The 14,936-nt window shown below is 39.7% G+C and overlaps 1 protein-coding gene across 3 annotated transcripts in view; it reads right to left on the bottom strand.

Moving 5' to 3' along the window:
- The window catches only part of GULP1 (GULP PTB domain containing engulfment adaptor 1), a 132,628-nt gene that overhangs the window by 62,669 nt on the left and 55,023 nt on the right, over positions 1-14,936 (bottom strand). For all 3 annotated transcript variants that reach the window (XM_034785252.1, XM_034785254.1, XM_034785253.1), the window contains exon 4: positions 5,569-5,640. In XM_034785252.1, the coding sequence (XP_034641143.1) occupies positions 5,569-5,640 (72 nt within the window). The remainder of the gene's footprint in view (positions 1-5,568; positions 5,641-14,936) is intronic.

The following is a 14,936-nucleotide window of genomic DNA, read 5'->3' as shown; positions in this document are numbered from 1 at the left end:
GAAGAGAAGAAAATTTGAATCCCTTAAGATACAGGTAGAAGGGGGTAAGTTTCTCAGAAATGTACCAGCTAGGGTGGGTAGAAAAAGATAGTTACACTAGGCCTATCAAAATATATACCAGGCTGGGAGGAAGCCTAAAAAATCTGCCAGCTTTGGTAAGGAGGCTCCACCACTGAGTCTGCATGGTAAAGTGCTGCAGGGGACTCAGTCCCATTTCCTCTCCTCTCCCCTCCAAGTATACAAGACCCAAGGGATGGCAGCCCAGCAGGCATGAGGAGCTAGGGGCAGGATGGTAATGGAAGGCAAGGAAAGAGATTAGGCAGTTTTCTATTGCTGCTTCCTTTGCCTTCCCTTTGGAGGGTCTCTTAAGGGCTGCCAGGTATATGTGCGCAAGTAATCTCCTTAGACTCCCAGCAGATGAATCTCTTCCAGGTGGATGGGAAGGTTATTTCTCCATGCCCCACAGTCTGGCAGACACTGTAGTGGGCCATAAGTCTGTGTTCCTACCCATGTAGAGTTGTTGGATGGGTCAAGTGTTCCCATTATCCATCTTAGAAGTGTTTATAAACACATGCCGTAAAACACTACAGTGCCAAATTTTCTCTATTCCCTGCATAATTATGAGTCTCATCATCCATCCCTTGTGCCCTAAAATAATCTGAAAACAAGGCAAAGTTTAATAACATTCTGGATAAAGAAAATTGAGCAGATCTGATCAAGAAATGAGACAAAGTGAGAAAGTGGCTTGCTGTCTTCTAACAACCATGTCAGAGTTAAAACTGCAAATGACCCAGTAAAATAACTGAGCGTTTAAAAAACATGAAAGTAGTATATGAAATGAAAGTGTGTTTGGGAAGTATTAAGAAAAAAATACATCAATTATTGTTTTGCTGTAGAACATCAGCTCCACCTGCTGGTAAAAATCAAATTCTAAATAGTTGTATACTATGATTTTGTACAATGTTGGTTTTTTTTGGCAGGAAAGTATTAAACTCTTCAAGCTATGTGAGTTGGGAGCTCCTAATTCCTGGAATCAAGGAAGTAAGAAATCATAAATTATCACTAAACACTTCATTCTGACACAGACTGCTGTGACGCTGGCTCAATAATGAAAACATGACACACCAACATGATTTATACCAGTCTAAATACACTAATATTTCAAAATGAATTAATGTGGCCTGTCATGGAAAGTCCTCAACATGTCTCAGGAGGAGCTTAGTATCTTGCTGGATCCGATCTTTTGTGCAAGACATTAGTTTAATTTTGATTAAAACCAGAACCACGTGACCAAAAAATACAATACCACAAGCTAATCATAAATCATTTCATTAACAACGACTCCTCTTTCATATGGGTCAAAAAATTCTTTAAGCATGTTTTTGTCTTCTCTATATAATGGAATCCATTTTGAAGCTATGATTTTACTGTATTTTATTAAATTTTAACTGACATTCCTATTTTTTTAAAGCAAACTAAAGGCTATTTTTCTGAATAAGAATAAACTTAGTATCTCTATATTTTTTGTCATGGAATTCAGATTCAGAACACAGTCAATGCTATGTATTGGAAGTGATGTTGAGAGGGAGGTTTTTAATCTACTGAGGATTGTTTCTACATAGAGCCTTTTCATTAATCTATGGTTTTCTTTCTTCTTCTTTTTTTTGCGGGGTTGGGGAGGAGTTCTAAAAATTTTCAGTTGAATCCATAAGTTTTCTCAACTGGATTCTATGTCCTCACACAAATTAAAATGGAAGTTGTTCATGAAGAACAATTACAGGATTGGGCCTTTGAAAACTATATAAAATCACACAGTTTGAAGATCTTTGTGTAACTCTGACAATGGCTGTGATTCAGAAGCTTATGCACATGGAAGAACTGGTTGAGATTTTGAAAGTCGAAGGCAGCTTGGGTGAAAGTGATCATGAAATGGTAGGGTTCATAATTTTAAGGAATGGTAGGAGGGAGAACAGCAAAATAAAGACAATGGATTTCAAGAAGGCAGACTTCAGCAAACTCAGGGAGTTGGTAGGTAAGATCGCATGGGAAGCAAGAGGAAAAACAATTGAAGACAGCTGGCAGTTTTTCAGAGAGACATTATTAAGGGCACAAGAGCAAACAATCCCACTGCATAGGAAAGATAGGAAGTATGGCAAGAGACAAATTACAAAGGATGAATATAAACAACTAACACCAGTATGTAGGAACAAAATTAGAAAGGCCAAGGCACAAAACAAGATCAAACTAGCTAGAGGCATAAAGGGTAACAAGAAAATATTCTACAAATACATTAGAAGCACGAGGAAGACCAAGGACAGGATAGGCCCATTACTCAATGAGGGGGAAAAATAATAAAAGAAAATGTGGAAATGGCAGAGGTGCTTAATGACTTCTTTGTTTTGGTTTTCACCAAGAAAGTTGGTGGCGATTGGATGTCTAGCATAGTGAATGCCAGTGAAAATGAGGTAGAATCAGAGGCTACAATAGGGAAAGAACAAGTTAAAAATTACTTAGATAAGTTAGATGTCTTCACTGGAGCCTGATGAAATGCATCTTAGAATACTCAAGGAGCTGACTGAGGAGATATTAGAGCCATTAGCAATTATCTTTGAGAAGTCATGGAAGACGGGAGAGATTCTAGAAGACTGGAAAAGGGAAAATATAGTGCCAATCTGGAAAAAGGGAAATAAGGACAACCCAGGGATATTACAGACCAGTCAGCTTAACTTCTGTACCCGGAAAGATAATGGAGCAAATAATAAAGCAATCAATTTGCAAACATCGAGAAGATAATATGGTGGTAAGTAACCGTCAGCATGGATTTGTCAAGAACAAATCATGTCAAACCTACCTGATATCTTTCTTTGACAGGGTAACAAGCCTTGTGGGTAGGGAGAAGCAGTAGACGTGGTATAGCTTGACTTTATTAAAACTATTTTTACTGTTTCACATGACCTTCTCATAAACAAACCACAGAAATGCAACTTAGATGGAGCTACTATAAAATGGGTGCAAAACTGGTTGGAAAACCATTCCCAGAGAGTAGTTATCAGCAGTTCACAGTCATGCTGGAAGGGCATAACGAGTGGGGTCCCACAGAGGTCAGTTCTGGGTCTGGTTCTGTTCAGTATCTTCCTCAGTGATTTAGATAATGTCTTACAGAGTACACTTATAAAGTTTGCGGACGATACCAAGCTGGGAGGAGTTGCAAGTGCTTTGGAGGATAGGATTAAAATTCAAAACGATCTGGACAAACTGGAGAAATGGTCTGAAGTAAATAGTATGAAATTCATTAAGGACAAAAACAAAGTACTCCATTTAGGAAGGAACAATCAGTTGCACACATACAAAATAGGAAATGACTGCCTAGGAAAGAGTACTGTGGAAAGGGATCTGGGGGGCATAATGGACCACAAGCTAAATATGAGTCAACAGTGTAACGCTGTTGCAAAAAAGGAAAAAAAAGAAAAAGAAACATCATGCTGGGATGTATTAGCAGGAGTGTTGTAAGCAAGACATGAGAAGTAATTCTTCTGCTCTACTCTGCACTGATTAGGCCTCAACTGGAGTATTGTGTCAGGTTCTGGGCACCACATTTCAAGAAAGATGTGGACAAATTGGAAAAAGTCCAGAGAAGAGCAACAAAAATGATTAAAGATCCAGAAAACGTGACCTATGAGGGAAGATTGAACAAATTGTGTTTGTTTAGTCTGGAAAAGAGAAGACAGAGAGGCTATAACAATTTTCAAGTACATAAAAGGTTGTTATAAGGAGGAGGGAGAAAAATTGTTCTTCTTAACCTCTGAGGATAGGACAAGAAGCAAGGGCTTAAATTGCAGCAAGGGGGGTTTAGGTTGAACGTTAGGAAAAACTTCCTGTCAGAGTGGTTAGGCACTGAAATAAATTGCCTAGGGAGGTTGTGGAATCTCCATCACTGGAGATTTTTAAGAGCAGGTTAGACAAACACCTATCAGGGATGGTCAAGATAATATTTAGTCCTGCAATGAATGAAGGGGACTGGACTAGATGACTTCTCGAGGTCCCTTAGAATCACAGAATCATAGAATATTAGGGTTGGAAGGGACCCCTTAGGAGGTCATCTAGTCCAATCCCCTGCTCAAAGCAGGACCACTCCTCAACTAAATTATCCCAGCGAGGGCTTTGTCAAGCCTGACCTTAAAAACCTCTAAGGAAGGTTCCACCACCTCCTTAGGTAACCCATTCTAGTGCTTCACCGCCCTTCTAGTGAAAAAGTTTTTCCTAATATCCAACCTGAACCTCCTCCACTTCTAGTCCTATGATTCTATGATATCAGGTAGTTGCTTATCAATGAACCAGTTAATCATGGACAGCATTTTACTCACAGAAATCTTACTATAAATATACATTTGTAAGATTTAGTGTTTGATCTTGCACAAATATTTGCCTAGGACAGGGATGCATGCAGACTGATCCATTTGGACATCTAAGCCCTTTGCTGGTACATTTCCCTAGACTGTAAGAAACATCCTTTTTTCCATCTGATTTCTTCCTTGAACTTGCAGTCCAATATACAAAATTCCCACTGAACGCACTAAGGGTTACATGATAATATAGCTGTGCTGCTATAGCGCTTTAGGCCAGGTCTACACTACAAACTTATATCAGTATAATGACGTCGCTCAAGGGTATGAAAAATCCACCTCTTCCATCGGCATAGGAGTGTCTTCATTTAAGTGCTGCAGCTGGGCCGATGCAGCATTTCAAGCGTGCCTGCCCTTTGAGAAGATTCCACTATGCCGATGGGGAGTTTCTCCCATTGGCATAGTTAAACCAACTCTCCTGTTGCCATAGCACTGTCTACACCAGGGATTAGGGCACTATATCCACATTGCTCAGGGGTGTGGATTTTTCACACCCGAGTGACATAGTTATACCAATATAAGTCCGTAGTGTAGACCGGGTCTTAATAAGGATTGTAGGATTAGTTAGTTCTGTTCATTCATCCTGAACTTCTGCACAAGATGAAAATGACTGGAATTCAGCCAAGTGCTAAGCTGAGAGCACCAGTCACCCGTTTCTTTGATAGTTTGGCGGCACTTCCAGGAAAACTGGTGCAGCAGGGCATCTTCACTTTCAACCTCAAGTTAGATGTGATTCTCAGTAATGAGCCAGAAGTCTAAACAAGTTTTAGTTGTCTTGCACTGACAGGCAACAGGATTTTTTTATAGCCTGATTAAAGGTTATCAATCACCACATATGGGTAGCTGAAACTAAATTAAACTATTGATAAATAATTTAGAATTAATAAGGTCCAATTTGCCAAATGAAGGTATTATACATGAAGGCACTGAACTTTATGCTACTATTGGTAGTTATCTTTCCTAGCAAGACAGTCTTCAAAACATTTGGGAAGAAGGGTAGAAGATCTGATAGTATATACAGAATACAGAAGTATTTACATACTAGTGAGGTTAGTAAAAGTCACAGCTTTTGACATGCTGTAAATCTCCACAGTCATTTATTTAGCTATATATAATATAACATGTTACGCATTGGTTTTATCTATATTTATAAATGCTTCCCTACCTTTAGTTTTCTAACAGCATCTCTCACAACTTCTGTACCTTTGGGTTGCTCCACTTCTGTACTGCCAAGAAACTGAAAATATTGTAATTTGTGAGAAAAATGTTATATGCTGAAAGGCACAATTTACTGATTAACTTTGTAAATAATATTTTGGAAATACAATTCTTTAAGCACTTGATTTTGTTGTCTAATGATGGATCTTAATATACTTATTTTTAATCAAAGGAAATGAAGGCAACAGAAATTAAACTCCTAATTAGAGTGAAAACATCAAAGTTCTTTGAAGCAGTCTTTGAAACCCATTTTACTTGGTTTGAATTCACAGAAGTCCTTGGATTTCTGGTCAAGTTACTTTCCTCCCTCTGTAGAATATAATTTGACTCTTTTCCTCTGGCATTGCCATAAGGGAAATGTCATGACTTTTGGGAAAGAATGGAACAGTGCAAGTACTTTAGAAGCTCCCGTGAATAAGATGTTTCCAAGATGTAAATTCAGCATGTGCTATCAGTTTGAACTGGTTGCTTCACAAGCATGGTCAAGGATAATTAAAGGACTGATTCCACTCTCACCATGGAATACATTGACTTCAATGGAATAAATTTTTACTTACACTGGCAAAAGTAACATTCAAACAATTTACACAATAATAGAATATTAGTAATTTAGCTCTATATTTTGACAAGATTGTGTTATAACAAAAAACAAGTATGCACATAAAAATGTGCAGTGAGGCCCAATTATTTAAAGACACCTCTCCTAGCTTCGAGATTGGATCGCCAAAAGCACCTTTCTTAAGATATTTTCATGCTTATTGCTTGGTTTCCAAAACTTTGCATGTGCAAGATGCAGTGGAGGTGCTCAGATTGTGTTTGTGGGCTTAAATCAAGCAATTATATACCTAGCTACCTGATTTCTACATAAAATTATAGGTTTTTTTCACCCATGTCTGAGGGGTTGCCTATGCACAATTCGGTTGGAAAAGAAGAACACAAAAACTTAAGATGATGATTTAGATGTGTAAGTTTTGGGGACTCTGGAAAATTTAAGAATAGTAATCAGAGAGATACATATACACACATACACTAAATATGAATAAAAAGCAGGTTTCTTTGTGCAATATTTGATTTTCATTCAGCTGCACCAACATATATAATGCACAGAGAGGTGCATGAATTGTAAATTTAAAGTGACTTCAAAGCAATTCACAAGCTGCTCATGTTACAGCAGTTTTCCAATATTCTTCTAATTCCCTAAGGTGCTTGATAAAGAATTTCATTAAATTTCTTGCTACAGTACAGCTACTGTACTCAGAGCAATGTAGTTTATCTGTGATCATTTTGAAGAAACTACGGTGTACCTATATAAAAGTTTACCTACTCCATCGATAGATCTTATAATAAACAACACAGTCTCACTAAAAATCTGTTTCTGTTAACTGATTAGAATGTGTCATCTTGAGTACAACAGCGTGTAGCGCAAAACAACATGTGTGTTTGTCATCAACACTCAACATTATTATAATACCCGACTTGGGAGAGAGAGGTTTTGCTACAGCAAAAGGCTTACAATGTTTTTAGTTTTTATTATGAATTGTTGACATACTCAGCGCATCTCCTGAGGTCTTAAAATAGAAGGCAGGTTCTTCCCTGGATAAATGACACTAAGGGAATAATTTTAAAGAGTTCACATGAGGGAGAGGTATGTGCCTTTTCTCCCCTCTCTCTACTGATATCCCTCCATCCCAAATATAGCCAGGTGCCCCAGTGGCAGTTCTCTTTCCCTGCCCCAAAGTAAATGCATGTGTTTAGCAAAGTGTGCACCTTCTTGGGACCAGAGATTTCTATCCCCAGTGCCCTATCCTGCCTCTGGCTCAGTCAACCCCCCAGCAGCTCACTTGTTTAGGGAACTAAAACTAGCTCAGGCTTCCAGCAGCTGTACCATCAGAGAAGGAGACTGAAGACCGTCCAGTAGCTCTAGTTCCATAGGCCTATGTGAAGGGGGGGAGTGAAGATCTTTCTCTAACCTCCTCATCTCTTCCTCCCCTGAGCTTTGAGCCCTGGACTGTAAAGAGGTTCTCTCAGTTCATATCCTTTCCCCCTTTTCTTTTAGATGAGGAGGTGATATATTGGGAGCAGAAGTGATGGAGTGGACATGTATCTATGGGTGGACAAGAACAATTCTCTGATGCTGTATGTGTGAGAGATGAGAAAGAAGGGGACAGGGTGGATAGGTATGTGTGAGGAGGTGGGAGCTAGAGCAAAGGAATATGCACAAACATGAGGGCAGGAGTGAGGAGTGGATGGGTAAAAGGGTAGAAGCATGAGTGTGGATAGGTAAGAATGAACGAGGGATATGGATATACATGAGATCAGATTGCAAGGAGTGATTGGGATGGGGTGTGTACGTGTGGGTATTTGAGCATGTGGGTGGTATTGAGTGTAATACTCTCAATGTAGGTGGTATTGAGTGTTGTGTGTGTGGAGGTGGCATGAATAAATGGGTGTGCAGGCGTGGGCACATGGGAACTTCTCCCATGGGTGCCTCTTAATACTTTTATGTGGTTGCACCTAACATGTCCAAAAGAGTTATCAGGTTAAGCAGCCCACCACCTCTCAATACAAGTTTAAAGCCAAACAAAGTTACTCTCAAATTTGTCTCTTATTGTGTATCCACACGTACACATGTACACGTACATTTGAGCAGTATGGATCTGAAAATCCTCGCTATGGCAGTAAAAAATCCATGTTATAGGTACTGTTGATTTAAATGGATTTCAAATGACAGCTCGTACTTGGAGATCCACAATGAATATTCCACAAAGTAGAAATAAACTTTTTTTTAATTTTAATATTTCTCAGGTTCATTCCCGACTGAACACTTGGCGGTGGGGAGCAAAGGGAGGGGGCCAGACATCTAAAATAGAAAGATAAGTATTGCAAGCATAGGATTACATGACAAACCCATTCAAAACATATGTAAATGTAGATTATGCAAAATCTTACAAAAACAAATCAACAATGAAGACTATGCATTTCCCATAAATTATATGGACATATTTTGTCAGTTACATCAACATTTATGGAAGATAAATTAACTAATCAGAATTCTTCCAATCATTTGTAATGCAGTGCCTCATGGATTAATATTAGTTTTGACATCTAGCATCACTACAACAGGTTTTATTAAATTCAACAATTTTATACTGCATGTGGAATCAAAGATTATACATAATAAAGTATGCAGCATAGGAAAAGATAATGGGAAACATTTCATTCTAAAAACGTAATGGAAGTTTGTAGCATAAATGTCAATATTATTCATACAATATCTGAGTTCATGGGCTAATGTCATTATTTAAGTTGTCTGTATCTGTATCCACTGACTGCAACTGTTTCATTCAGGTATGTTCTTATTTTTGTAATGATGTTAGTAATTAACTATTACATGTTTGTCATGTCTCACCCATGACCTCTGTAAATTAACTGTCTCCTTTGGTCTTCAGGTAAAACATAAGTGTAAAGCTACAAACTTTGCACAGTTTAACAATGAACAAAAACATATTTTATGTGTTGGAGTATTTATATTATAATTAGAGCTGGTCAACCTGAAAAAAATGATATATTTTTGATTTTTCCCTAATTAAAACTGAATTTTCATCCGAAAACCTTGTCAAAAACTCAAAATTCAGAAATTTTTGATCAGTCCTAATCCTAATTAAAAAACCACCTGACACTATAACCATTTAGATGTGCATCTAGCTCTTCTATGTAACTACATATTTCCTGTCACCGTTGCCCTCATCCTCTTTTTAATTGCTTCCTTCTGCCCAATTGTTGAGCCTTTGCAAATATTAGGTGCCAATCCTGCAAACACGTACATTCATGTTGAATTTCAAGACCATCAGGAGTCCTATTGGTTTCAATGGGACTACTCATGATAGTGAAGTACATGTAAGTGTTTGCAGGTTCAGGGCTTTCGATCGTAACCTCTTTGGGACAGAGATTAGTGTTTGTGCTGCCGTAGCACAATGGGTCTCCAGGCATGGTTAGCATCTCTGGGCGCCACTGAAATAAACAAATAGATTGTTCACTTACTCACTTTACAGCATGGATTGACTTTGGAGAAAATACATATATTTATTTGATCACATTTCCTAATTATATTTGATATTTGCAACTGATAAAATAGTTATTCATGTAACAGATTTATCCTTCTGTTTTTTTAAACATTCCAAACAAAAAGGCACACAGTATAATAGTTATGTGACTATATTTATTTTTGTCAAATATTTCAAGTGCAAGTCTAGAGCTAAAGTGAACATTTAGTAATGCTGTGTAAAGTTTTCATGTGTATATTTTTTAGAAGCTGGACTTTAAAAACTGATGAATTTTAACACTTTGTACAAACATATATTAAACTATTGTAAAGCTGATTTATTTTTATACAAAATATTATATATTTGAATTGTTGTTTGCCTTTCTTCCAAACATTTTTCTCCACAGATGAATGAAAAGCTGTGCTCTTAACCATGGGACTCATTCTGAGCTCACTTGCACCTATATCTATCAGGAATCCAGTCAATGAATCCTGTGAGTGAGACAGGTCAAGTCAGACTCCATAATAAAGACTTGTATATTTAAAACATATTGGACACGGTCTTACTCTCGTTGACATTTTATAATATTGTTTATTATTTTTGCTACTGTTAGTTACTACTATTGACCCATTATTACATCACAGATACTGCATTTTATTGATATACAACTATGTATTGAACTCATCAGAGATTACCTTCTGGATATTATTTGTATTGTGGTAGCACCTCGGTGTCTCAATTAGGGACCAGGGCCCCATTTGTGCCAGACATTGTATAAGCACACAGCACAAAGACAGTCCCTGCCCCAAGAGTTTACAATCAAAGGTTAGAAGAAGGAGCAAATGTACCTGCCCTGCCTTCAGCAAGGTAACAAACCTGGCCCAGCTGGGAAGAATTAATGCATGCCAATTAGTACACTATAGGCCTGATCTCACACCACTGAAGTCAATGGAAGTTTTATCACTGACTTCAATAGGAGGAGGATCAAGCCCAACAAGAGAAACATGGCCCAGAGGGCTGTGTCAGGCAAGGAGCTAGAAAACAGCCCCCTCCTCTCAGGGTGGGAATCATTTGTCATCCAGAACTTGACTGAAAACAGTTACATTTCAGACTTTTGTTTTCAATTCAGCTTAAGCAAGGTGCATTTAGGGCCAACCCACATCCCATTGAAGCTAATGGGAGCCTTTGTAATTGCACTTTGGCTGAAGCCCAGTTGCATTTTTATTTTTTTCCATAAAAAGAGGCCTCTCTTAACATTTGCTTTTTTTGTTGTTTAAATGAAACATAGCCAAGTATGTTTAAACTCTGTCTAAACTTGGAATCCTTTTTTACCTGACCAGCTTATCACATGTTAGCATGTTAAGTAGATACGTATTAATAAAGAAATAATAATGTCTAGAGCTCCTACAATATTTTGTCCATTGTCCATAACGGCTAACTTCACTAATCTCTTCTTTTACTGAGGTAATACTTCCCCTCCCCTGACACTATATTTTAGATTTAATTATATACTCTACTTCTTTAAAACATTTTTACACTAAAAAACTATCTTTCAGAATGAAAAAAAAAAGATTTCAAAATATAAGATCTTGAAAAACAATTTTCAATAATTAACTACTGATCATTTAAAAAAGATGATGGTACATTAATGATAAATCTGACTGGTAAACTAGTTTTAGATGTATTTTAGGACATTAAAACTTTAAATCCCACTCTCCCAGTAGAGAGCAGTGCAGGATATTTTACTGATGTAATAATAAGATCTGTTTTCTTTTGTTACCACATTCCTAGTTTAAAAAACACCCAAGCTTTTAATCTTTCTCAACGAGAATTTCCTTGTGGCTTTGAAATCACTGAATGTTAAAAGTTCTCATTTATCTGAATTTAAAGGTAGCAATAGAAAAAATAAAGTACTCATCAAATTAACAAAGAAAGGAAGAAAGCAATCTAAATTTCACTAGAAACCTGCTGCCAAAATCTGATAAATTAGCTCTTTAAAATAGCAGAAGTTGGAAAGATGTTGATTTACTGCTTAAAGTAAGACTAAACATACCCATATCTCACAACACTACAATAATGAAGGTATGTAATGAAAAACAAAACAAAACAATAATGGGGGGACAGAAATGGAGTGCTTCATAAGGGTAAGAGTTGCAAATGAAACCAAACAGTTGTTCTGAATTCACGCTGAAAATAGTTAGATGAATATATTTCTAACTTGCTAATCATTATTCAAGGTATTGCAACATTAGTGTAGACTTGGGGCTGGGGTGTCTTGTCTCCTACGATGAGATATGGATGCATTTTTTAAAAATACTTTTGGCTCTTGTGCCATTCCCCTTTATGATTCTACTACAATCAGTTCCATAGCTGAGATAGTCTGCCTGATCTCCCTCTTAGCTAAAACCTTTGTCAGAGTGTGCGTGTGCATAGGGGAGTCCTAGGAGGGCCACACCTTGGAAAAGAATTAACAGGCAAGACTTTTCTCTAAGGCCTGGTCTACACTATGAGTTTAATTCGAATTTAGCAGCGTTAAATCGAATTAACCCTGCACCCGTCCACACAACGAAGCCATTTATTTCGAAATAAAGGGCTCTTAAAATCGATTTCTGTACTCCTCCCCGACAAGCGGAGTAGCGCCAAAATCAATATTGCCATTTCGAATTAGGGTTAGTGTGGCTGCAATTCAATGGTATTGGCCTCCGGGAGCTATCCCACAGTGCACCATTGTGACCGCTCTGGATAGCAATCTGAACTCGGATGCACTGGCCAGGTAGAAAGGAAAAGCCCCGCGAACATTTGAATTTCATTTCCTGTTTGCCCAGCACAGGAGAGCATAGGTGACCACAGAGAGCTCATCAGCAAGGATAACCATGCAGGCCGATAATCGAAAAAGAGCACCAGCATGGACCGTATGGGACGTACTGGATCTGATTGCTATATGGGGAGAGGATTCAGTCCTAGCAGAACTTCGTTCGAAAAGATGAAATGCCAAAACTTTTGAAAAAATCTCCAAGGGCATGATGGAGACAGGCCACAATAGGGACTCAGAGCAGTGCTGCGTGAAAGTCAAGAAGCTCAGATAAGCCTATCAGAAAACAAAGGAGGCAAACGGTCGCTCCGGGTCAGAGCCGCAGACATGCCGCTTCTACGCTAAGCTGCATGCAATTCTAGGGGGGGCCGCCATCACTACCCCACCTCTGACCATGGATTCCGAGGCGGGGGTAATCTCATCAGCCACACCTGAGGATTCTGCGGATGGGGAAGAGGAGGAGGAGGAGGACGACGACGAGCTTGCAGAGAGCACACAGCACTCCGTTCTCCCCAACAGCCAGGATCTTTTTCTCAGCCTGACTGAAGTACCCTCCCAAGCCAGTACCCAAGACCATGACCCCATGGAAGGGACCTCAGGTGAGTTTACCTTTTAAAATATAAAACATGGTTTAAAAGCAAGCATTTTTTAATGATTAATTTGCCCTGAGGACTTGGGATGCATTCGTGGCCAGTACAGCTACTGGAAAAGTCTGTTAACGTGTCTGGGGATGGAGCAGAAATCCTCCAGGGACATCTCCATGAAGCTCTCAGGAGGTACTCCAAAAGCCTTTGCAGAAGGTTTCTGGGCAGTGCAGCCTTATTCCGTCCTCCATGGTAGGACACTTGACCATGCTATGCTAGTAGCAAGTAATCTGGTATCATTGCATGACAAAGCCTGGCAGTGTATGGTCCCGGTGTTTGCTGGCATTCAAGCAACATCCGTTCTTTATCTCGCTGTGTAATCCTCAGGAGAGTGATATTGCTCATGGTAACCTGGTTGAAATATGGGAATTTAATTAAGGGGACAGAGGTGCCGTTCCTACTGGGCTGTTTGCCTGTGGCTGAAAAGAAATCCTTTCCTGCAGTTAGCCAAGAGTGGGGGTGGGGGAGGAGGAGGGAGGGAGGAATTGGCACTGAGCTTTTCGCCTTTGGCTAGCAGGGATCTTCCCTGATACCAGACACGCGGTGGGGGGAGGGATAAAGCGATCATCCCAGAGAATTGGATGGGGGGCGGGGTTAGTTTGTTTTCTGCTGCTGAAGGTTAACAGGAAAACTGCAGCAGTCAACGGGCTTTGCTTGGTATGTGGGAAAGGAGGGCGCAGAGGCCGAAAGACAATGGCTTACCATGGCTGCACGCAAGCTGAATTCTATTGCCCAGACCTGCGTCTGTGATCTCTAACACCAAAGCCACAGACACTCAATATTAAGATGGAAATTGCGACCTTGTACTGAAATCACATGTGCTATGTAATGTGAATAGTGTTGTTCACCATGAAAGAGTATAAGCATTGTTCTGTAAAATGTATCATTTTAAAAACTTCTCTCCTTTTTTTCATCCCTCCAGCAGCTGCACATTTTTCAAGCCTCCCTCCTCCGTCCCGAAGGCTATCTCAGATAAGGCGGCGGAGAAAGAGGACGCGAGGCGCGATGTTCTCGGAAATAATGGAATGCACCCTCAATGAAAGAGTTCATTTGAATGAGTGGAAGGACATGGTATCTAAGTACAGGAAAGATGCCAGTGAACGTGAGGTCATGAGGGATGCTCGAGATGAGAGGTGGCAGGCTGCAACGCTGGGGCTGCTGCGTGATCAAACGGACGTGCTCCGGTGTCTGGTGGAGCTTTAGGAACGGCAGCAGGATAACAGAGTGCCGCTGCAGCCGCTGTATAACTTCCGTCCCTCCTCACCATGTTCCATAGCCTCCTCACCCAGACGTGTAAGAACGCGGGGTGGGGGGAGGCTCCGTGCACCCTCCCACTCCACCCCAGTGGACAGCCCAACCAAAAGGCTGTCATTATATTGAATTTTTTTAGTGGCCTTTTACTTCCCTCCTATCCTCCTCCCAGGTTATCTTGTCGGTTCTCTCCTTATGTTTATAATCAATTAATAAAGAATACATGATTTTTAAATGATAGTGACTTTATTTCCTTTAAAAGCAAGCTGTGATTTAAGGGAGGAGGGTGGTTTGCTTACAGGGAATGAGTCAATCAAGGGGGCGGGTTTTCAACAAACAGAACTTTCACACCGTAGCCTGGCCAGTCACGAAACTGCTTTTCAAAGCTTCTCTGATGCGCAGCGCTTCCTGGTGTGATCTTCTTATCACCCTGGTGTCTGGCTGCGCATAATCAGCAGCCAGGCGATTTGTCTCAGCCTCCCACCCCGCCATAAAGGTCTCCCCCTTAATCCCACAGAGATTGTGGAGCACACAGCAAGCAGCAATAACAATGGGGATATTGGTT

Source organism: Trachemys scripta, chromosome 11 (assembly GCF_013100865.1).
Source record: "Trachemys scripta elegans isolate TJP31775 chromosome 11, CAS_Tse_1.0, whole genome shotgun sequence".
NCBI classification, from domain to species: Eukaryota; Metazoa; Chordata; order Testudines; family Emydidae; genus Trachemys; species Trachemys scripta.
Note: the sequence above shows the minus strand (reverse complement) of the source record. Positions and strands in the feature narration are given on the sequence as shown.